The sequence below is a fragment of the Tympanuchus pallidicinctus genome, unplaced genomic scaffold, assembly GCF_026119805.1.
Source record: "Tympanuchus pallidicinctus isolate F22 unplaced genomic scaffold, pur_lepc_1.0 scaffold8, whole genome shotgun sequence".
NCBI lineage: Eukaryota > Metazoa > Chordata > Aves > Galliformes > Phasianidae > Tympanuchus > Tympanuchus pallidicinctus.
In genome coordinates this window covers 24067463-24090464 of record NW_026294802.1, presented here as the reverse complement: position 1 = coordinate 24090464, position 23002 = coordinate 24067463, and the positions used below count along the sequence as shown (strand labels likewise).

General features: G+C 37.1%; 1 protein-coding gene and 1 long non-coding RNA gene across 4 annotated transcripts in view; both read left to right on the top strand.

Moving 5' to 3' along the window:
* The window catches only part of ACSS3 (acyl-CoA synthetase short chain family member 3), a 75448-nt gene that overhangs the window by 41448 nt on the left and 10998 nt on the right, over positions 1-23002 (top strand). For all 3 annotated transcript variants that reach the window (XM_052669079.1, XM_052669081.1, XM_052669080.1), the window contains 2 exons: positions 15304-15399; positions 18920-18983. In XM_052669079.1, coding sequence (XP_052525039.1) covers positions 15304-15399; positions 18920-18983 — 160 coding nt within the window. The remainder of the gene's footprint in view (positions 1-15303; positions 15400-18919; positions 18984-23002) is intronic.
* LOC128073852 (uncharacterized) lies at positions 5090-7251 on the top strand. The gene is made up of 3 exons (XR_008202903.1): positions 5090-6120; positions 6223-6450; positions 6915-7251. It is a non-coding gene; the product is annotated as an uncharacterized LOC128073852 (long non-coding RNA).

Genomic DNA, 23002 nt, shown 5'->3' with positions numbered 1-23002 from the left:
TAGTAAAATATGGTGATGAGATGTTTTCTGACCTTGTTCTTGAGTCTGCAGGTAGATCAGCTATGTGTTTCCATTTATAGGGTTGGGACTAACTCTGAATACAAACAAAAAAAATTGGATTAATTCAACATCAAAATGTGAAAATGTGGTTGTTTTTTTTTAACTGAAATATGATTTCAGAATTTTTAACAACTGTAGAAGAACAAAGGTATCTGGATCCTGTGGGTTGCCTTTTTTTTCAGTTATTGTTTCAGTGTTTTTCCAGGTGTAATTTTATGTTAGCATGTGTGATTAATTTATAATAGAAGAATTTGTATTTGGAGAAGCTTTCAGGTTTAAGTTGTTTTTTTTTTTTTTTTTTTATTTGCACATCTTATGTAATTAAAACCAAATGAATGGAGTACTAGGATGTTGGCTGGTCAGGAGAGATAGTCGGGACAGGGGAGGTGGAGGTGCTACACTGTACTTAAGGGAAGGATTAGACTGTACAGCCTTGTAGGTAGGGGTGTCATGGTAGAGAGCCTCTTGGTGAGGATTAAGGGTATGAATAGCAACGCAAATGTTGTTGAGGGTGTCTACTATCACTCATCCAGAACAGTGACACAGATGAGCAATAAGGCAGAATAAGGCAGTAGGCAGTAAGGAGAGATTTCTGGATTGGTTGCTCTTGTGCTTATGGGAGATTTCAACTCCTCAGTCATAAACTGGGAAGAGCGTACTTACACAAGTAAGGCTGAAATTCCCAAAACGTGTTGAAGATAAATTTGTCACATATACTTGGTGATCTAAATAGGAAAGGAGCCCTACTGGATCTGTTGTTTGAGAATAGGGAAGATCTTGCGGTGGAGGTGATAGTAGGTGGCCATCTTGACTACAGTGGTCATGAAATAGTTGAGTTCCTCATTACTTCTGGTGTAATGAGGAAGAAGGTCAGCAGAGTTGCCTACAGTTGCCTACTTGGAGTTCAAGAGTGCAGACTCAAGGCTTTTCAGGCAGGTAGCTAGCAGTGTCCACTGGGAATCTGATCCAGATGGTTTAGAGGTACAAGAGAGCTGATTGTTCCTCAAGAATCACCTTTTAGAAGCTTAGCAGCATGCAGTGCCCCTGTGCTGCAAGCTGAGCCAAAGACAAACTTGTCTGAAGAGAGAACTTCTGGAACTAGGACGGAAAGAGAAAACACATCGTATCTAGAAACAAAGTCAGGCTTTACAGGGAGGCTGATGACAGGTATTCAAATCTCCGAAGTAAGCATTTTCTGAAATGTTTCTAAAAGATTAAAAAAAAAAAAAAAAGCACAGAAATAAAAATCTTAGTTACTTGTAGCAGGAAGAGGTCAAGACAATTAACTGTATGACTACATTTTATGTAGAGATAGTAAGTTTTTTAAAACTTTTTAATAGCAGTATTTATTTCGCAGTAAAAATATTACATTTTACAAATTACTTTTTATTTTGATTAAATTGGACCTGGGGGGTACTGCTGCTGTTTTGTTATGCCCAAGCTGAAAGCCACTGACCTATTTATATATGTGAAAATTCTTTTGACCTTTAACAATCCAGCAAATCCTTACATATTCCCAGATTTGATGGTTTTTTTTTTTTTTAATCTGTTTTCTTTTAAAGCAGGAGCATCATAGAACTGTGAGGAAATTTTGGCATCTTATTGAATGCCATAGTCTTCTTTTTGCAATTTTGTATTAGTCATTGACTCAACTGAGGCTAGAGCAGAAGATGGTGAAGAGGAACTGAATTGCTAGTGTTTCTTGTTAGATGGAGTAATTTCTTCCTTATGACTGAAAAAAGTAGGAAAGAAATCAGCTTTGCCGAACTGAGAAGTGGCTGAATCTCTATATGGAGACAGAAATCAGTGACCAGAAATAAAAGTTTGAAATGCTATTATAAAAAAGAGAAAAGGGAATGTAAAATATTTACTTGTTTCATCTTAATGATGTTTCTTCAAAGCCATTGGCTTGTTTACTGTGCACTGACTTAGAATTAGATGAGTATGGACAGAAAAATGAATGTGGTTTTCTTTGATTTTTGCCTCGGGAATATATATGGAGTACATGAAATTATTGTGAATTCAAACAGTGCGTTGAAAGGGAAGAAGGCTTTAATTAGTGGACTTCAAGTGGTTAGATCAGTAAAACCTAACTGATAACATCTTTGATTTGTGTCAATATGCCTTCATCAATAACATTTTTTTTAATTCGAATTTTTGTGTTGCAACTGTAGTGAGGACATCATAAAAGATGTGACAGGTATGTCACAGGATCTGCAAGTGGCAGATGGGGTTTGAGGAAGTAAGGACTGCTAAACACTGGGTCTTTGGAGACATGGCAATGGATGGGAAAAACAGTACTTTCAGATCCTGTACTTATCTATATGTAAGGAGAGAAAAATCTTGTTTTGGATTTACACAAGTGCGTTTTGCTTATTTATATAATGACACAGCATTTAAGTAGCCATTTTCATCTTCAAAGTAATCTTGCAAATGCAGGCACACTAATTCTTTCCACACACTGGAGAAGTAAAATTATTCCTATCTGACAGACATTAAATTGAGAGAGACAAGTGTTTTGCACTAAGCTAGTCAGGAAGCCACTGCAAATTCAGTGTTAGAAAACAATTTTTCCTGCTCAGAAATAAGTTAACCTGCCATAATGACCTGTTTCGTGATATGTTGAATATTAGTGAAGGGAAACAGACCATTTCAGACCTCGTTGTAAGTCTCTTTGTGGACTGATGTTTTAACGAAATGATGCAGTTGCTGTGTTTCAGTATTCCAGCTAAATACATCACCAGGAACTTTGCCAAATTGAATTGAAATAACCTAAATAATGTAGCGTAGGTAGTACCCACTGTCATATTCTTTGGAGAGTGCTAAATAAACAGTGAAAGGTGAGTTTAGGTTACCTTCATTTTGGATCTAGCTTTGAATTTGAAAAGAAAAAAAAACAGTGAGAGAGTGAAGAGCTCTGGAAGCACAGACTCTGAAAACTTCTGTTAAACTTCCCTAGCTGCTTTCATGGTAGTTATTCAGTAGTTGTAGTAGAAATAAATAAGTCTTCCACATCATCTTTGAGATTTTCAGATGTTAGCAATCTAGATTTTCATTACTTCATAATAAATACAGGATGCGAAGAGGCTTTTTTCCTATTGATTTTTAGACAAAAATGTTTTGATACTCTGAGGACATATGGGAAAACTCAGTTGAAAGACAACCGAACCTAAAAATTCAGGTATAAAATCTGAAGTGTGTAAAATCCCGCTCAAGAGACTTGTTTCAATTTTGTTGTTGTTGTTGTGTACTTCTTATACAATGGGGATCTAAGTTAGTGAGCACACAAGTGTAGAAGGTTCAGGTTGGATATTTCATTTTAGGATGCAGTTACCTTAACTGTCCTGACCATAAACTCACTAACAGGCAGAAATATGAGAAGATTATTTCAGAGAAATAAGCTGCTTTATCCAACAGGGAATGGGTGTCTACAGTGGGGAGTTATGACAGAAATCACTTAATGCTTGCTGCGTTATGTGTGCTGAAGTTAGTGTGTGTATGCTGTAATGAGATTTTGGGTACTCTGTCAGGAATTCCTGAAATTCTGTAGCATGCTTCATTTCCTCTATCACTTCTGCCGGCCTGGATGTGGATCTGGACATCCTGATGTAGAGGCTGGCGACCCTGCCTACTGCAGGGGGGTTGAAACTAGATGATCTTTGAGGTCCTTTTCAACCCAGGCCATTCTAATATTGATCTTGTTTCTTCTGTGTGTATTCTCTCTAAAGCATGCAACTGCCCTGTTGGTATTATTTTTTTTAATAGATGTTATTATGTAATTTCATAGGCGTAGTAGTTTCACTGGTATTTTGTTGGGACTATACAAACAAAACAATTACACCATTATCTTCAGTATAAAAAAATATGAATATCGTTAACTATTCTCACTGCAGTATATTTTGATGAATTATTTCCTACCACAGTCATTTAAGGAGAAGAGTTTATTAACATCTCCAGGCAGCATGTTCTGGTCCCCTGTCTTCAGTTTCCATTGCGTTGTCTTGGCAACACAGTGCAAAATCTTACTGTGAGTTTCCAGAAAGGTGGGTTTTGCAGCTGAGTTCTGTGAGGTAATCTCTAGGTTTTCACTACAGAACTGCTCTTCAGCTCCATAACCTTGTCTATAAAGACTTCGTTTCCCCACATTTGACAGTTGGATTCCACATTTTGTTTTTCAGTCATCTGTTTTGTATGAATCTGAACTGTACAGATTTCCTTTCTAGTCCATTGAGTTCCTTAACATGATGAGATTTTTTTAGAGCGAAAGGTAAATTAAAGAGTAGCTGTTTTCTTTATAGCAAGAGTCAATTCTTAGATTATTTTTTTTAATAGCTAGAGATGCAATTGTGGAGTTATGGAGCCAAAGCAGAACGCAAATGAAAGAGGTGGCATTCAGAGTTCAGGCTGCTGTTTTAAGGTATCAGTACCTCATTGCAGATGCAGTTTTTGCTTTTTAGAGATGTTTGTAGCTTGTAGACTGGGATCATATTTTTCTTTTGACGGAAACTGGTATTCTACAGAGCAGTTGTTTAAAAGTGGAATTTACTGTGCAGAAAGCTATTCATCCCTGAGTTGCAGAGGCCTTAAGAGTATCATGTTCTGGATGACTGGGCTTGTAACAGGTGTTCACGTAGTGAAAAAGAAGAAATGCGGCTGTTCTTAACATCTCTGTATAGAGGTTTGTATTGTGTCATTAAGTGTACTTGTTCTATTGTAATTTAATGCAATTTCAGGAAGTGATATGGGTTTAAGTTGGGATTTATTTTCTAATGAGCCAGGTAATTTGGTATATATTGTTTTGGAGAAGCCAACTTGTGAAAAGCAATTGGTGCCTCTTTTTCTCAGTATTTTAGTAATATTACCACTCAAACATGGAGGGGAGAGAGGAAGCAACTGCTCTCCATCAAAGAACATAGGAGACCAGAATCCACACGTGCATCCCAGGCTGCAAAACGGTACTGGTTCAGTGAAGGGAAGAAGTGTTGTGGCTTGGATTTAAAATGGGGGGGAGGGGAAAAAAAGAAAACCAAACCAAAACACTTTTATTTATGGAACTGATTGTAGGTTGGGTGTAGTTAGCTAGTAAGCAGATGATCACAGATCTGTAAGGGTTTGAAGGGGACCTCTAGAGATCTATTGCATCCAACTTCCCAGCAAAGCAGGCTCTGTACAGCAGGCTGCACAGGTCAATGTACAGGCGGGTTTTGAATATTTTCAGAGAAGGAGAATCCACAACCCATCTGGGCAGCCTGTTCCAGTGTTCTGTCACCCTTACTCTGAAGAAGTTCCTTCACGTATTGGTGCAGAACTTATGTTCAAGTTTATGGCTGTTTCCTCTTATCCCATCCCCACAGACTGTTGAAAAGAGATTGGCCATGTCCCTTTGACTCCCACACTTGAGATATTTATAAACTGTAGTAAGATCTCCTGTCAGTCATCTTTATTCAAGGCAGAATAGACCCAGTTTGCTCAACCTTTCCTCATAGGGGAGATGCTTCAGGCCCTTTATCATCTTTGAGACCCTCTGCTGGACTCTATCCAGAAAATTCCTGTCTTTTTTTTGTTCTGAGGAGTCCAGGAACTATGCACAGTACTCAAAGTGAGGCCTGACCAGGGTAGAGTATTACCTCCCTTGACCTGCTGGCCACGTTCCTTTTAATGCACCCCAGGATCCCCTGGGCCTTCTTGGCCACCAGGGCACACTGCTGACTCATTGACAGTTTGTCATCCACCAGGACCACCAGGTCCTTCTCCACAGAGCTCCTCTCCAGCAGGTCATGTCCCAGCCTGTACTGACACTCATGGTTACTCCTTCCCAGGTGCAAGACTCTACACTTGCTTTTGTTAAACTTCATCTGGGTTCTTGCTGCCCAGCTCTCCAGTCTGTCCAGGTTTCACTAAATGGCAAGCGCAGCCTTCTGGTGTGTCAGTCATTCCTCCCAGCTTCGTATCATTGGTGTACTTGCTGAGGGTGAACACTATGGCACTGTCCCTTCATCAAAGTCATTGATGAAGATACTGAACAAGACCGGACCCAGCACCAACCCCTGTTGAACACCGGTAGGCATAGGTCTCCAACCAAACTCTGCACTGCCAAGCACTACCATATCAGTCAGTTCTCAACCCACCCCCAATCCACTCATCTGTCCCACACTTTCTCAGTTTCATTGTCAGGATGTTGTGGGAGATGGTATCAGAAGCCTTGCTGAAGCCAAGGTAGATGACATCCTCTGCTCTCTCCTCCCATCTTGGTGATGCCATCAAGAAGGCTACCAGGTTGATTGTGATTTTTCCCTTGGTGAATCCATGCTGACTATTGCTGATGACCTTTTTCTCTTCCAATTGCTTGGAGATGGCATCTAGAGCAAGCTGTTCCTTGTGGTGACAGAGGTGAGACTGACTGGCTTGTAGTTCCCAGGTAGTTTCCTGGATTGTATCCTTCTATTAGAAAAACACAAGCATGCACCTTTGTGGTTTCTTTTTTTTTAATTGCTTGGAAGCCTCTCTCCTCCTCCTGGCTGTTCTCTTCCCACTGGTCAGCACGTCTTCTGAGATGACAGAAATTCTGTATCAAATATGCTGCCTGATACACAATCTCATCTTTATGTCTTATGCACACTGACACTTTCTAATTTAAAATAACTAGAAACTATATATTAAGCTTTGCCGTTCCATTTTACGCCAGTTTCTCAGTGTTTATTAATCTTAATCACTTCAAATTGTCTTTCCACGTGCAGTCAGCGGGCATGCATTAATATGAATGAAACATATGTGTTTTTCTCCTTTCTAAAATTTATTTATATGGTTGAAATGATTGCAAATAGAAGAACTGTAAGGCAGTCTTTAAGTTACAGAGCTCATCTATGAACAATGTTTAGCGTGCACTGGATGGATAAAGAAGTGGAGACGTCCTTAGAAGATATGTTAAGTGAGAATAGTGCAGTCTCAAATGCTCAAAAAGTGACCAGCTGTGACAGTATCTCCAGTTTATATGTGAGTGAAGATGTTACAGGTTGCTGATTGTTCTTGTTGCATGGCAACTGCTTTTTTTTGCTGCTCAGGGAATAAAGCCCTCATTAGTGTACAGTAGATGACTTTTTTTTTTTCTGATGATTTGAGAACAGGAATGCTAGAAGTAAGCTGCATGAATCCTGTGCATTTTGTGAGATCTAAGGCTGTCTAGTGAAGGCAGGGAGAGGAGTTTCTTAAAGGAGGAGTTTCCCTGATGTTAAAAAAAAAAAAAAAAAAAAAAAGGCTTTGAATTTCACAGTGGTGATTTTATCTGACTTCTCCATCTTGGTAGTATTACTATGCATACAATATATTAAGATTTCCCCAAATGATCAAACAGGAAACGGTTAGCACTGAGATGTGTAATTACTTTTTATAATCTCCATGTATCTCTTAGTATTTCATCATGTTATCAGTTACAATTTTGCATTAGGAAGAAAATAAAAATCTGAAATTCATTTTTAATCTGAAAGTATATTATATTTCATTACATTTCCTGACATTTTTAGATATGCTGTCTGACATCTTCAAAACAAGACCAAAAACCCTGTCATTTTGCTATTGGCAAATTATAAAATGTGCATTACAAATTACTGTTTGGAGGCAAGGGAGCCTGATGTTTTTACAGAATGAATGCATAAATATCTGGTGCTTTGTAACTATCCTGCCAGTTCTAGATAACTAAAGTTATTTCTTCCTTTGGAAGACTTTAATAATTTTCATCATCTACCAAGCTTTAAGTAAGCTAATTAGTAAACATAGCTAACCGTTCCAGACACTTTGGATGTGCTTTGATATCTTTAGAGGACTTTTATATATATATACAATACCTCACACATCACAGTTCATAAATGTGTTCTATATTTGCATTGGCAAAAAAAAAAAAAAGAATTGGGCAAGGAAACCTTGAGGGAGTTTTACTGTTTTGGAGGTTTGATTTTGTGTTTAAATGAATGGATTGGATGTGACAATGGAATTGCCATACAAGAAATATTTGGCCTTCACAAGTGTAATATGTATTCATGGTAGTAGATGCATTATGCCCACAAGTGCTTTGAAGCATTTAGAAAATACTGGAAAATTTGCTTGTTTTTCATCTGACCTGAAATTCTAAAAATAAGCCTTAAAACTTCAGGCAATTCAGAAGAAAATTATAAACAAAACGGAGGTTTTTTTGAGAAACAGGCTTCAGATTTTCAGAAAGCTTTAGTTTTCTTCTGCTTCTGTACATTTGCAAGAAATGGGAGAAGTATTCTCCTTCTGGCTCACTGCACATAGCTACTGTTGTACAGGTGTTATGATGCTTCCACAGTTAATACTAATGTGATAATTCCCAGATTGTGGGAACAATCTTGAAGCTGTCATTTCAGCACTGTATATGTGCATATGTAATATGGGAATGCCTCCTTGTTCATTAAAAAAAATATATTTTATTTAAAGCAACGTGGAATATAATATTGTATTCACTTATAAAGGTTGGGAATTGCCTCCCAGCTGAGGTGGGAGGCATTTGTCAGCACAGCTGGAGGTTGCAATCGGATATGAAGTGAAACCAAGGAGATAACTACCTACATGAACTTTGGGAAAGCTAATTGTTGCAAAAGCTCTGCTCCAGAGAAATGGCTCACTTAGTGAAAGCGCTTAAATGCGTACCTGTGTTGCATTTGACATTTAAAATGTAAAGTAATATCCTAAGCTAGAGATTAGACTAAATGTAGGATTGTGGGGGAGATGGTAGTTATTTGGTAGTTATGATCCTGTTATGAATCATATGAATATGCTAAAAGACATAGCTTGGCTCTGTGTAGCTATGTGTGTGGTATAATGAATGGTAGCTGCAAAGTCCAAAGAAAAGCTTGTCTCTGGCAATGTTTGCATCCCTTCTTTTAGACCACACCTAGCCTACATGTGGCTGCACACAGAACAGTGTCACATAGGAGCTATCCTAACCATTAGGTCATCCAGTTCCATATAAAAGCAGTTTGTGCTGGAAAAAGGAAAGATGGAATGTACACACATGATAACAATAGAAGAATGATAACGGACTATTTTTCAGTGATCTGCACTGATGTGTATTTGAATCAGTTCACGTCAACTCTGCAATTGATTGCCCAGTTGTGCACTTAAGTTGCAAAGTCAGCCTTCTTCATGTGTTGGAGAATTAAAACAAATATGAATATGGCTGTTACATTGTCTATTCTCTCTTTTGTGTTTGCTGCCTTTTAGGGAGTAATCTCTTTTTTCTATAGTGCCTGTCAAGTATAGCTGTGCTGTTGATTAAGCATCTTTGATGTTATTGTACAATAAGGAATAAAAAGAATAAAGAAAACTTCATATGGAAGTGAATAATAAACAGCAAGTTGCCATAACCAGAAAAAAATGCAAATTTTTGTGCTAGGCACTGGCTTTACTGTGAAAATTTGTGGTGGACTGTCTCTTTAACAGATCTTCCAGTTTTCTTTAGTTGCCCTTCTAGAAATGGGTTAATTTTCTATTTGTGTCTTTTTTCCATGAAAATTTCTGGTATTTTATACATGATAGTTTGAGTAGAGAAAGTAAAAATTAAGCAAAGTTTTTAGGGTTCTACATACAAATCAACACAGTGGATTAACACAACTTGGATTTAATTTTACTTCTATGAGATAAACAACACTGTTGGTTTTCCACAGGGGTTACTGTTAACTTATGGAAGTGTTACCCTCTGTTTTCTAGAGTAATAGTGGGATAATCAAACATGTTTTACAACCATTCCACCACAAGGTAAGAAATTGTCCATTCTGATCAACGAAATGAATGTAGTCTAAATGGCCAGCAACCTGATGGGAAGATCTTCCTTTCAGTGTGGCTGTGTTTCTGAAGTTAGAGCAAAAAAGTCTTAGCTGGATTTTCCTTTCCAGGTGCTTTACTGCGTATGTACTTCACCCTAGCTTTGCTCATTCTAGCAAGACATTGGAAAAACTCCTTATGGAAAAGGATAATTATACAGGTCTTTACATATAACTTAACTTGTGTACCACACCTAAAATACAATATTTCCTGTGCATTTTGATTTAAGATAGACCGCTACTACTCACCGTATTTTGACATTCTGTGTGTAGTTGATATGTATTGCGATGATTCTGTATGCATTTAATTCACAAGGAATAAGTTAAGAGTACAGTCAGATGGAGGAGAAATAAATTCTAATTTCGATCACAGTTCAGGAGTTTATCTGCTGCATCCATCATACTCCTCAAAATACAGTTGAAATTAAATGCAAAATGATGCACAACTGAGTTTTGAAGCTTCAGTAGCAGACAGCAAAGCCTTTCTCAGTTCAAGATGACAGATCGCTGTCTTTAGTCTAACCTTGTTGTGCATGAGGTGTGAACTGAAGTTCATGCTGTATTTCTGGCTCTTGGTAAAACTGAATCAGGGTATCCTTACAGTTTACAGTTCTCCAGATTCTTCAGTTATTGTTCTTCTCCTGTGACTTTTCTCATTTCTGTTATTTGCTACAGTACCCAGCTAAATACATTGGGAAAGATTAGGATTTCTATAAATAAATACAAGTTTTGTCTTTAAATTCTATTTCATTTAATGGCAGGGTAACACAAAATGAGAGAGTAGGTAAAAGGAATCCAGAATTTCATTATATAATTATCAGAAATCTGAAAAAGTAATTTACACTAGTTTTTACTATTAGAAGGTGGTTAAAATCATTGCATATCGATGTGCATGGACAATATGGATGCATCTGTTCTGTGTACTTCTTTGTCAGTCTTACAGCTGACAGCCCAGCATCACATCATGCTTGGTTGGGGTCTTTCAACCTGTGAACATTTTTATTTTTTTTTTTTTAAATTGTTCTAGGATAAGAGTAACCTGGTGTCATCTTCTTCTTTTAATGCTGATGACTAATTAGGATTAGATTATTTGTAGTTAAATGCCCCCAAACCTGTTTTACTTGGTACATATGTACATGAATGCTTCATCATATCTCAAGCATTGACCTGAAGCTCTGCAGGGAATGTATCTCTTCTAGAGAAAAAATGAAGAAAACTTCTTGGCAGTTGATGTCTTTGAGTCCCTTCAGCAGGGACTCAGCTGTACAAAGAGTATCTGAAATTCATTTCAAAGAGCAATAAGCATAAGATTGAAGTGGTGTTTGGGCTACAAGTCCTGCAGCATGGCTATCTAGAATCTGTTACGACTTAACCATGCTTGATTGCAAGTTGTGAGTGAAGCCACTTACTGCTAATGAGTTGCAGATGTGGAAATTTGCTGAGATTTTACTAATGAAGAATCACCTGAGATGCTGATATTTTTGCAGAATTGGATGCTTAAAGATGAAGAACCTGGATATTTGATGATCTGCCCCTTGAGTCATGTTCCTCTCCAGTACATATTTTTATGACACATTAGATTTGTTTTTATTATAGGAAACAGTATGGTGTGCTGTGAGGTAGATTTTAAGTGCTAGCATCTGTCTGGTAAAAATGACAAATTTGCCAGAAGAATGGCTGAAACGACTGAAAACAGCACTGCTGCAGTAAGAATTTAGTTCATTATACGTATTGTGTTTGTTCATGTGTTGATGTATGGCAGTTGTTCCCCTTTCTTTTTTCTCCTGCTCTATGAGAGGTCCTCACCTCTTCTGCATGCTTCATCATCTCTCTCTTGCAGCCTAACAAACCAAACCAGGTAGCCTTACGTTAGTCACTTAGTGTCACCCAAACTCAAATGTCAGAATGCAGTGTATTTTCCCTAAGTTAATCCTCCAGAGAATAAAATATTTCAGCAGTATGACAATATATTGTGTTTAGGAACATGAGACACAGTTTTGGAGTTGTAACGTATCAACACCTTAAGATGCACAGGACATTTTTTACCTTGAAAATTGTGAGTTATTTTTAAATACTGTTTTGTTTGAACTTGAACGTGCACTGCAAATGAGTAAGACAACTTGGGCACAGAACTTTTAATAGCTGTACCTCTGCATCACTTGGCAGAGCTTGGCTTCTTCAAAGCAGGCATGGGGAAGATGGAACCATTATTATGAAAGAAGTCAGGTGTACCCATACAAACTTCCCTTAGTACTTGTAAGCACTCTTTGTTTCTGCATCTGCAGCACTTTGTTTAATGTAAGATTAGCTGTCAGAGACACAAATGCAACAGAAATGCCTGTATAAGACTATCCATTAGCCGTCCAATATAACTCAGTAATACTGAGATCTCTTTAGGTCTTTTATGTACATGTGGAGTGGGATAAAATGAAGAGTCACATCTTCGAAATTTAAGAGTGAATTTCTTTTGATCAGCCCCTATGCTGAAAACAAAAATGTAATGAGGAACTTGGGACACTTTAACAGCTATGATTTTAAGACCATCTCTCAGTGATTCTGTCTTTTGAATTTCAGTGAAGTGCTTTTCATTATTCTCAGAGGTAGATACATTTCCTCCATTATAATTCAAAGCAGATGTTGAATGTAGTTACACGCTAGTTGTGAAACGTTTCTCTTCTAAATAGCTGTTTCATTGTCACATTATAAGGTGTTATGCAAAAAGAAAATTGGTTTTATGGTCCAGTCCTCCTCAAAAGCCTGCTCCAGCCAGAGGATTGCTGACTTACTTGCATAGGGAGTGGAAGATTTGCTCTTTAAATGTGTGTTGAAAAGACAGATTGGAAGACAGATCAGCTGTTCTATTTGTAACACTGGAAATATGCAATTCTCTAAAGATTTCGGCACTAGAAATCTGTCAAGACACTGCACATTACTTTCAGAGAATCTGCAAGTATAAACAAGTGATGGGTATCTGTCTATTTCGAAGCCTGGTTTAAGAGGTGGATAGAATGTAATGCTCATTTGACAAGTGTTATCCTTTTTCAGCCTCCTGCTGAATTTTACTTTCTGATCTATGTTTTGTAACTTGTGAGTTGACCCAAATTTAATTTAAACCAATGACTTTTAAGCGGCATTGTTTATTGGAAATATTAAAAAAAAAAAAAAAAGCACCCAGTACTTGTATTATACATATCTGATAAGGAAGATTCCTCATCAGTAGTTATTTTTCTGTTTTTTTTTTTTTTGAACAGCATTGATTTTTTTTCAGCAGGACTATCAATTCAGTTCCACTTTGAAGTCAGGCTGTTTTTTCCTTGATGAAAAACACTCTCCTGGAAAGCAGTTGCTGTTTTCTGATGGGTTTGGGAAATTGATATTTCAATCCAGCATCCTGTTTGAAAGATACACTTTGATTTCCCAAGAAATGTACAGCGCAGAGATCCATGCTACGCTTTTTTGACAGTATTCCTTGGTGCTTCTACTTTGTAAGGGAATGTTTAGCATTCAGAAACTGTGAGCCTAACACAAAGAGTGGATACTTCTGGGTTGTCTTTTCTTAATTAGTGTCTGGCCTGAACACCAACAAACCATTTTTTTTTTCTTGTGTATAGAAATACTTAATTCAGGCATGGGAATTGAATGCACAGCATAGAGATTAGAGCGCTGGTAAATATGAAAATGATGTATTTCCACTGGTAATTGAGAAGACAATAGAAGACATAGCAGCAATTATAAAGACCTATTGAGAAAGTTTTAGAACTTGTGATTCTTGTTTAGAATAAAATGGACTTACATGCAGTTTTATTCACTGTTTTCCAAAAAAGCAGAGGTGCAGACAGTGTAATATGACAATGATTTCCATTTAGTTCACATAGCTTTCATTAGCAGTGTACTAGAGAGCCAAGCAAATCTAAACTGATTTTCAGAAATTTCACAGATTCTCCCTTTCTCCTCAGGGTTCTCTGATTGAGAGCTCTGCAGTTTGAAACGTTTGTCAATTCCTGAGCTGTGTTAAATCTTACTGGTTCACAGGGGTACACTGATCCTTCTCAGCAGTGAATCTAATTACTGTGCTTTGGTTATAGAATGTCTTTCTCACCTACTCTGTTACAGTATGGTTTTTAGTTCCTGGCATACAGTATATAAAGAACGACACTTAGGAGTCTTCCTTTCCTTCTAATGCTGTCAAAAAATAAACTGGCCCCTCTACTTCATTTTCCAGTTCACTGTACATTGAGGAATATATTCTTCCTTCTTATTTCAGGAAGAGAGGAAAGAAGTTGAGGTCAACAGCTTACCCAGTACTGAGCAGAGAATAGAGCTCTGAAACAGCTGAATAAATTGTGGGTTTCTCTTCAGCATGATCATTGACTGGCTACTTTAGATCTTGCTGATGTGTCACCTCTGTAATTGCAGCTTTTTGGAAGGGAAAAAAACAGGATCAGTGCTTGTGCGGGAAGTGTGCATTTTGTGGAGAAAATAGACCAATAGAAATGTGAAACAACCAAGTCAACTTTTTAGCCTACCTCTGTTGGCATTGAGGGTTGTTCCACAGTTGAATTTAGGTCCTAGGTTCACTATGTGATTTTAATGCTGCCTATGTGATTTTCAGCTACCTACTGACAACTAACTTAAAATTACAGAAACACATGGCAGTTTTGTTCTTGTTCTTATAGGAATTGAATGGTCATTAAAGAACTTCTGAAATGGCTGAGGAATACTGTGGGAGCTGAGAAAATCCACAGCAAAAACAACTGTAGTGACCTCTAATGCAAGAGAACTGAGAATATCTTTGGCTGTGTGATCAGAGATAAATACAGAGGTCAATACAAACCTGCTTAGTTGTGCTGAAGCTTGAGCTTGATGTGGGTTATGAATTCCAGGTCAAGTGACCTGAGAGTTGCAACATCTCCAGAATTATAATGCTACATTTTTATAGTGCTGGTACCATGCTGTGTTGCTGGTAATATTTACAGCCACTTAGGCACTTTTATTATTTTTTCCTCCAGCTCAGAGTTGCAGAAACATTTAAAAGAAATTTCTCTATATTTTTTTCTTACAGAGAAGAGAAGGATAACAGCTGGTCTTTCTTTACACTTAAACTCTACCGTATGACTTAATTGTTCTTTATTCCTCTTTCTTTAATAACTCTTGTAGTATAACTGCATCGTGTGAAATTGAGCTTTCTTAAGAGGGGGAAAAAAAAAAAAAAAGGTAAGTGAGAAGGGAGGGCTTTGTAGCTGCCTAACAGTGAGGATAATTAGGAAGATGTAGGCATACCAGGGGATATTCTGAACTCTCTCATTGCTTGTCTGGCATTTAATTATTTTTTTTTTTTAATTGTTATATGCTGAACTTAGAACTGAACTTAGAAAATTTGCCTAACATACTTATTTTCTTGTAACAGAATCTGGTTCTCCAATAACTGCTTCTTGTGTTGGTTTGGGGAACTCTACAACGCCTCCACCCGGACAGGCAGGAAAACCAGTGCCAGGATACAATGGTAAGGTTGCTAGAAAACCATATTGCTTATGTGCAATTTAAGTGCACTTTAGTTTTTAGACCTCGTAGGGAAAGCATTTTGCTAACAGGTTTTCCTCTGTCTCGTAACAAGAAGCTCTGTTTTTTTTGTCTTGTGAAATGTGACTGTACACAACAAATTCAGAGTAATTATCAAAATTGTTGATCAGCTGCTTGTACTATTATTATGCAAAAGGGATAGCATGTATTTCTAAACTGGATGTAACAAAGATACATAAAGAATACTGTGCTTTAAGGCTTTGTCTACAATCACACTAATTAAATGAGAAGCAGCAGTAAAATGTATTGGCATGTTGGGAAGAAGAATGTTAGTAATAACCATCAGCAGAAGAGGAAAAAAGTAGACAAATAATTGCTTTAACTTGCACTTTGGAGTGTTCTCTCACATCTATATTATCTATTTTCAGAGCCTTAATAGTTTTGTTTTGGGAGATGTACATCAAATAATCACGTCTCGGAGACTCACTTATTATTATTTTCTTTTGATGCCACTATTTCATATGAGGAGTATCCTGAAGTGCATAAAGAGAATTCTTAGTGTAACAACGCCTTCCACTGACATGTCACTAGTGAACTAACAAGCAGCTTGTAAAATTTTCTATTGGAAAAATGAATTTTCCTATTAACCTGTTTAATTCTTTTTTTTTCTTCTTCTTTTTAAATCAAAGCCAGTATGCTGCCTGTATGTACAGATGTGAACTCATTTTTGAGAGGTGCTCAATGCAGTATCTTCTAGTAGTTGTGGAGCGTATTTATTTCCAGCTGGGAGAAATTGCAGGCTACAAACATTAAAAGCGAGAGCATTGTCGGGAAGCTATTTGTATGTAGAGAATGTAGTTACAGGATTAAGAATGCAAAAATACTTTCATACCTGGGAATTCTGATGTTAACACAAATTTCAAGAGTTCTTTGAAGTCCAAAAAGTAATTAAATTTCTTAAAGATCAAATTATCTTCCAGAAAGATTCTCACATCCTTGGGCAGAAAAATCCTTGCTCTTTTTGATTCTAATAGATACAGATTGGAATGAACATTTAAGAAAATAACCACTTTCAGCAGATCTGTGTTTTGGCATTTACAGCATGAAGACAAACTATAGGTTAAAAACAGCATTAAAACAAAGCCATAAATTTAGGGAAGAGTGAAAGAATGTAATTGCATTACACACGCTAGAAAAAATGTTGTGCCAAACAAATCTGTGAGGAGCAAGAACATAAAAATGATTTGTATATTTTTGAAACATGGCATCAAATGTAAGTAAGTAATTCCTTTACACAGAACAGAGGAAATACTTTAAAACATGCAATAAAAAAAAAAAATAAATAAATCAAGTGAATACTGAAATTCATTGAAGTTTTAGGATAGAACTGTACAATTTTCAGTCTTTGGTTTGAAGCCAGTAATGCTCAGTAATGCAGCCATTCATGAAATAGTGAATCTTGAAATTACTGTGTACTGACTGCTGTCACCCAGGTCTGTTCTGAGGTTGTTTTGGCTGCTGTTACTGTATCAGTGAGAAGGGTTCTCTGTGCCATGTAGAAGATTTTGTATTCTTGGAATATATGTGTAACTTGTAGTGATTTTTGGATGTTAATAGCATTTTATTTATGCTATGACATATGCAGAAAGCTACAAATCTACTTCTTTTCTTTCTAAATACAGCCAAAATCTTTCAAAACAGCATTTATAATTTAAAAGTGTAATGGTGCAAATGCATTTAAATGCGAATGGAGATACCATAATAATTTCTAGCACTTCTGCTTTAAATCTGACATTGAATTGTACTTACTCTTTGGTCTACTTCTACCTTTTTCAGATAATTTCATAGCACTGTTCACAAACTGAAGCAAGTCTCACATTTTGAAGCATTAAGCCAGTTATTCAGTAATAAAGTAGTAAACAGTGTAGCATCCACTTTCCCCAGATTTTAGTACACTGAAATGCATTTTACCAAGAAGGGGAATAAATACTGGAATTCCTACCCTCATAAAATAAAATCTTTACATCTTACTTTGATATAATAAAAATAGGAAAATAAGCTGATGAGGAGCACTGAAAGATACAGGGTGTGTGTCACTCTATTCTGAGTCTAAATTCTCAAAATGTAACATTTCCATGTTCTCGTGGCGTCTAAAAAGATGTAAGAAAGAAAAAAAATGTTTAAAGATTTGAAGTGGATTTTATTTACAACAGTCTGCTGTTTTTCATTGGAATGTTTTTTATATTTCCATTCATGCTTTTGATCTCCTACCCCTGTTTCTCCTTCCAGCTCACTGAGCTGAAGAACTGACTGACTTGCCTGTCTACTGAGCCCTTGTTTTCAAAGGGCTCTTCAATTACTTAAAAAATACCATCCTCTGAAGGAGTGGCTTCAGATAGATATAGAGCAATTACAGATGTTTGGCTTTCTATGGAGAGACAGATAACGATATGATATAACTCATAAAACTCTTAGCAAGGTTTTACTCAGAAGTCTGTCATCCTCTCTTCCTCATTTGCTCTTTAACTTCTTAGTACAGACTGTAAGATTATTTGTATTAATTTAATTCCAGCTGAACGTAGCTTTATTTGCTTGGGCAGTCTTCAAAAAGCATTTTTTAAATCCTTGTCAGCCCAGTCTGTCAAAAACATTCCTCTCTGTTTTTCCATAGTTTAGTCATTTCACTTTAATTCCACTCATCTAGGCCAAGTTAATACTCTAGTTAAGCAATACCATAGCCGATCTACCATTCCTTCCTTATGCCTGTGCCTTCAGATAGAATGGGTGGTTGTGATGGATTTTCCCAGATGACTGCACTGAGGAGGCTATTTCAGGTGTTTTCCCCCAGAAAACTGCATCCTCCATACCAAGATATGATCTGAAGGTGATGGGTCAGTGTCATCCAGGAAAGTCTTCTGTTCCAAGGTCTGGATTTTCTGGTGTTCTCTAGTGTTACCCTGCTGTGTGACTTTGGATTATTCCCAAGTTATTTCTTTGTGCTAGGCTAGAGTAACCCTTGTTGGTGGGGAGCATCTTTCAGAGCCTCCTGAGAGCCTCTGAAAAGCAGGCACATTTATTTATTGCTAATAACATTTCTTGCATTTGCTAGATGAACCCCCAGTAATCTTAGTTATTTCTTACTTGTCTTATCTGAACCCTTTTTGCTCATATTTTTCATGCATTTGAAGGATACTTCATTATATGCAAGCTTGGATTTTTCAGTATGAAGGCTCCTTTTACTTTCAGTTCTGTATTTCTCCCTTTTTGACTTTGTTCTCTGTCTACTCCCAGAACACAAGTATTGTTTAAAGCTTCTTGTACCTAAGACTGAATGTTAATAATGTTATGAGGTCATCCAGTATAGTACTCCCAAATTACTTAATACCTTTAGTTGCTTGGTGTATTGTTGTTCTCAAGTGTGACATAAGTTGATATTCATAATGAAAAACTCTTTCCTCCACTTAACTTAACAGGCGTTGTCTTTCCATATTACTGTTTTACAGTGATGATTCTGGATGAAAATAAGGAACCGGTGAAGGCGAAGACTTTAGGAAATATTGTGGTAAAGTAAGCAAAGTATCTTACAGTTAAGAGGATAAGGTGAGGTGGTTGTCTTTTGACCAAAATTCATATATTCAACAGTAACTGATGTTTTAAGAATTGAAAATAGGTCAGTCTTTAATGTTAATTGCAAACTGCTGGAATGCTTAGTGTTAATTAATCTTGAAAAACTGCGGATGAAATTATGTAGGTGAATGAGAGTGCTTTCTGGGGTTTTGTTTTTCTTAAATTACAGCAAAGTTATCCATTTTCTTAATTGCCAGTCTGCTGGCACAGGATTAAGCATTGTTGTGGTGAGCACAGTATTAAATTAATTATTCCCTATGCTTCTTCATCTTTCAGTTTAGGGAAATAATAGAGCAGTTGAGATTCACGTGCTTTGGTGTACCGGTGTGATACTACCTGCCCTTTCACTGCCTCTTAATCCCCAGTGATGTGTGTTCTTAAAGAGAGAAGACGTTTCCTGATCTTTGTAAAAAGAGCAAGATGTCTCTGAGAGTACTTTGCGTGGAACAGACAGTTCTGCTGTGGCAGCATTCGGACAGAATACATATAGGGAAAGATTCCAGCAAAAAACAAGGAGGAGAAAAAAAAAAAATAACCCCCCTCCCCCCAAATAAAATAAAATAAAAAAACAGCCAACAAGTCTTTAGATACATCAGCTAGTCATTTATTTTTTTTTTCAATGCAATTTACCAGAATCTTGTCAGATGAGTTGCATGAGATTTTTTTGAAGCACAGCTTTTGTAGGATGTTTTCTTAGGTATGGGAGCCTCTCTTTAATAATGCTGTGAACATCAGTTACATTTCGCTTATTTTCTGCAGTCTCCCTGTTTCCAGAACCTTTCCATACATCTTAAGAATCAAAAGGTTATTGCTTTCCATACATTGTGCCAGCTGCGTATTCTGGATGTTTCACTTGTGTTTAAGCAAACTGGATTTTCCTCAACTAGATAGATGCAATGTGATTAACATGTTAGCTCTGGCCTTCTCTGTTTTCACTCACAGAAGATACTTAGGTTCTGAAAATAGGTAACTGCCAGCAAATACAACTCCCAGTAGAAATACATTAATTAGCTTCTGTTCTGGTAAAATTAAGGGGAGTGGTGGTGACTCACATTCTTCATACTTGCTTAGATGAATGGAAGGAAGTAAAAAGATAAGCATTAAATCTCAGGGAACTGAAGATTTTCAGAAACCAAAAACAGTGGGACAGGTGTACCGATTCTGATGAGTGGTTAAGGAGAGAACTTCAATGAGGGTTGAGGCAATAGGCAGGTGAGCTGGAGATGAGATGCACGTATACTGCAAGCACTGGAGCATGCTGTGGAAGCACGGCACTGAATATTCAGGCTGTTTCGCTGCATGGTGCTTGCTTGGGAGTCTGAGTTTCTAAACTGAGGAGTTTGCTCGGACATTTTGCTGTCTAATGTAACTAGGCTTGTGTGGAGACTGAGGTATAGTATCACAGGAGGTTGTTGTACTGCATGACACAGATGTATTTTCAGGTGGAAGTCTATGCCCTGTCTAACTTTGAGCACTTTAGGCCTAGCCACCAGGACTCACAGACGTATGTTGAAGTGCACAGTCCTTCCTGAATCAGCAGACTTAGATTTAGACATCATTTTTCTATGACACCCATAAGATTGTGCATTCATTCCACTGTGGAGTATGAATAATTTAAATTGCTTAAGCCTTTAATAAACTGTGCTTTGGGGTGTCACTAAAGTAGGTCAGAGTGAAAGGCTATCTTCTGAAGCTCTTGTCTCTTTCGTGCCTTACTATTGCCATCATAAAACTTAGGTTTGTAATCATTGGATACAGAAAGATATTTTAAATGAAAAACATGTCACAGGCATTTAACTAGGATGGAATAAATAAACTTCCAGATGTGCTTAAGTTTCTCTGCTGACACAGAGCTTAGCTACCTAAAGCTAAGTGAAATGAATTCCATCCTCAGCAGCTCTCTGCTAAACAAGCTGAATTACATCTGCAAACAGGTAGATACCATTTCTGAGTTGTAACTTGGTATTTACGTGCCTGTCAGAAGGGGATACTGCCACATGAGGAGATCCTATTGGGGCTGACGCTGCCCCATATTTAAACTTTTTTTCTTAAGGGATTAAAAATATGTTTATGATTGATTTTTTTGATTTTATCTTTCTTGGCGTGTTTTCTGCTGCAGCCACACAAATCAATAGGGTAGTAGTGAGGAAATTTTTCTTCCTTTCTTTTTTTTTTTTTTTTTGTTTTGCTTTTGTTAAACAATGTATTATTTAAGGTAGGTACAGAGTAGCTATTATTTTACCATATCCTTATTTGTTGTAATAGCCATTCTGAAATAAGAGGAAGAGGAAGGGAGAAATTACACTATTTAAAAAAAAAAGATATGAAAACAGTTTTAGTAGGTTAATTGTCATCCTTCTTTCTGTTCCAGTGTTTTTTCTGACACTTTTTCAAGATGGTAGGACCTCCTAAAATTCATTCTTCAACTTAACTGTTAAAAAAAAAAAAAAGTAAACAAAAACAAGGCAATGTGCTGAGAAGCTCTAGGAGATCGATTCTGGATGTTTTATCACTTGCAACATTTTAACCTCCAGTCTGTTAACAGAAGTTGGCTTTAGAGTGTTATGGTATGCAGCATGTTAATATTTTGTTCCAGGTTTCGTTCTAATAAGTGACAATTTCCTCCAGTGTTTAATCATAAGAATCTGTGGTTGTTAGGTTAATCACAACACATTTTCTATCTTCTGCTGCATCCAGCTGAATTATTGTTTAGCATTAAAAACTGTTTTTTTCTTTTCTTTTTTTTTTTGTTTTGTTTTGTTTTAGGGTTAATTTTCATAAAGCCCTCCTGGAAAAGAAGCCTTTCTGCATTTCTTCAGCAGACCAATATTCACACTTAGAACAGTGGGGATGATCCTTGTTTCTAGAAGGTTTTGCTTCTCACCTCAGGGTCCTCCCCACGTGTCCTGAAGACAGCTGGGGAGTCAGGCTAGTTTTGGCTATTCCTCTGTCACATACTCAGCAGCAAAATACAGTTTACTGCTTTAGAAAGAAAAAGGCTTGTACAAGTGTTTGCTTTATCTACAGCATACATGAGCTGAGAAAATATTCTTCAGTATTTCTTGGAAAAGAGTATGATCACACAGTGCCTACAGCACAAGCTGTGCAAAAGTGGTGTGATGCAGCTCTTGGTTATTTTTTGCCCAGTGTAACTGCTGGTAAGGACCGTTGGGGGCTGCCTGAAGCCTGCAGTGCTCGTAAGTATAGTATTTAAAATGTCTGTTCTTGCAGTGAAGTCTTAAAAATATATCCTGCAAGAGTCAAATAGTTTGGAGAGATCATTCTCATTACTCTGTCTCCCTGCTCCAGGTATATTACCTTCTTTACTCATACTTACCTCATATAATCATCATCTGTGTGCCCTTTGGAGAGATTTTTTACTGACAAGAATGTGCATGGAAGCTAATTTACCTGGACAGTGCAATAACATTTTGACTTCACAATTCTTCCAGGATAAAGTAATCAAATGCAGTATCATAAAATTTATAATGAAAGGAGAAGAGAAAATGAAGACAACTGCAGCTTATGAAGATGGTTTTGTATAAAGTGATTTTAAATGTACATTTTGAGCTAGAATCTCTGAACATGAAGGGTAGTTAACTTAGAACTTATTCTGAAGTGAAAATGATAGCAGCAACGGTTCTGTATCCTTTATTAAGACCAGTCTGATTTAGTGGCCCAATGCTGCTTGTGTTGTTTGGACCTGCCTATACTTAATGCACGCCTGGAAAAATGTGTTTGTGTATGTTCATACGTGCAATTATGATAAGCAGTGAGAATTTTCCATGTTGTCTGTGTTTGTAAGGAATGTTAGCATGAAGAAATACCATTCAAATTCTAGTGCCTTGGGAAGCTCTTTTACATTATGAGGATCATAAACTCATTATGTTTATTTAATGAGACAGTTGTCAGCATTGTCTCATTAGCTAACATTATGTTCATCCACAACTGGAAGAGCC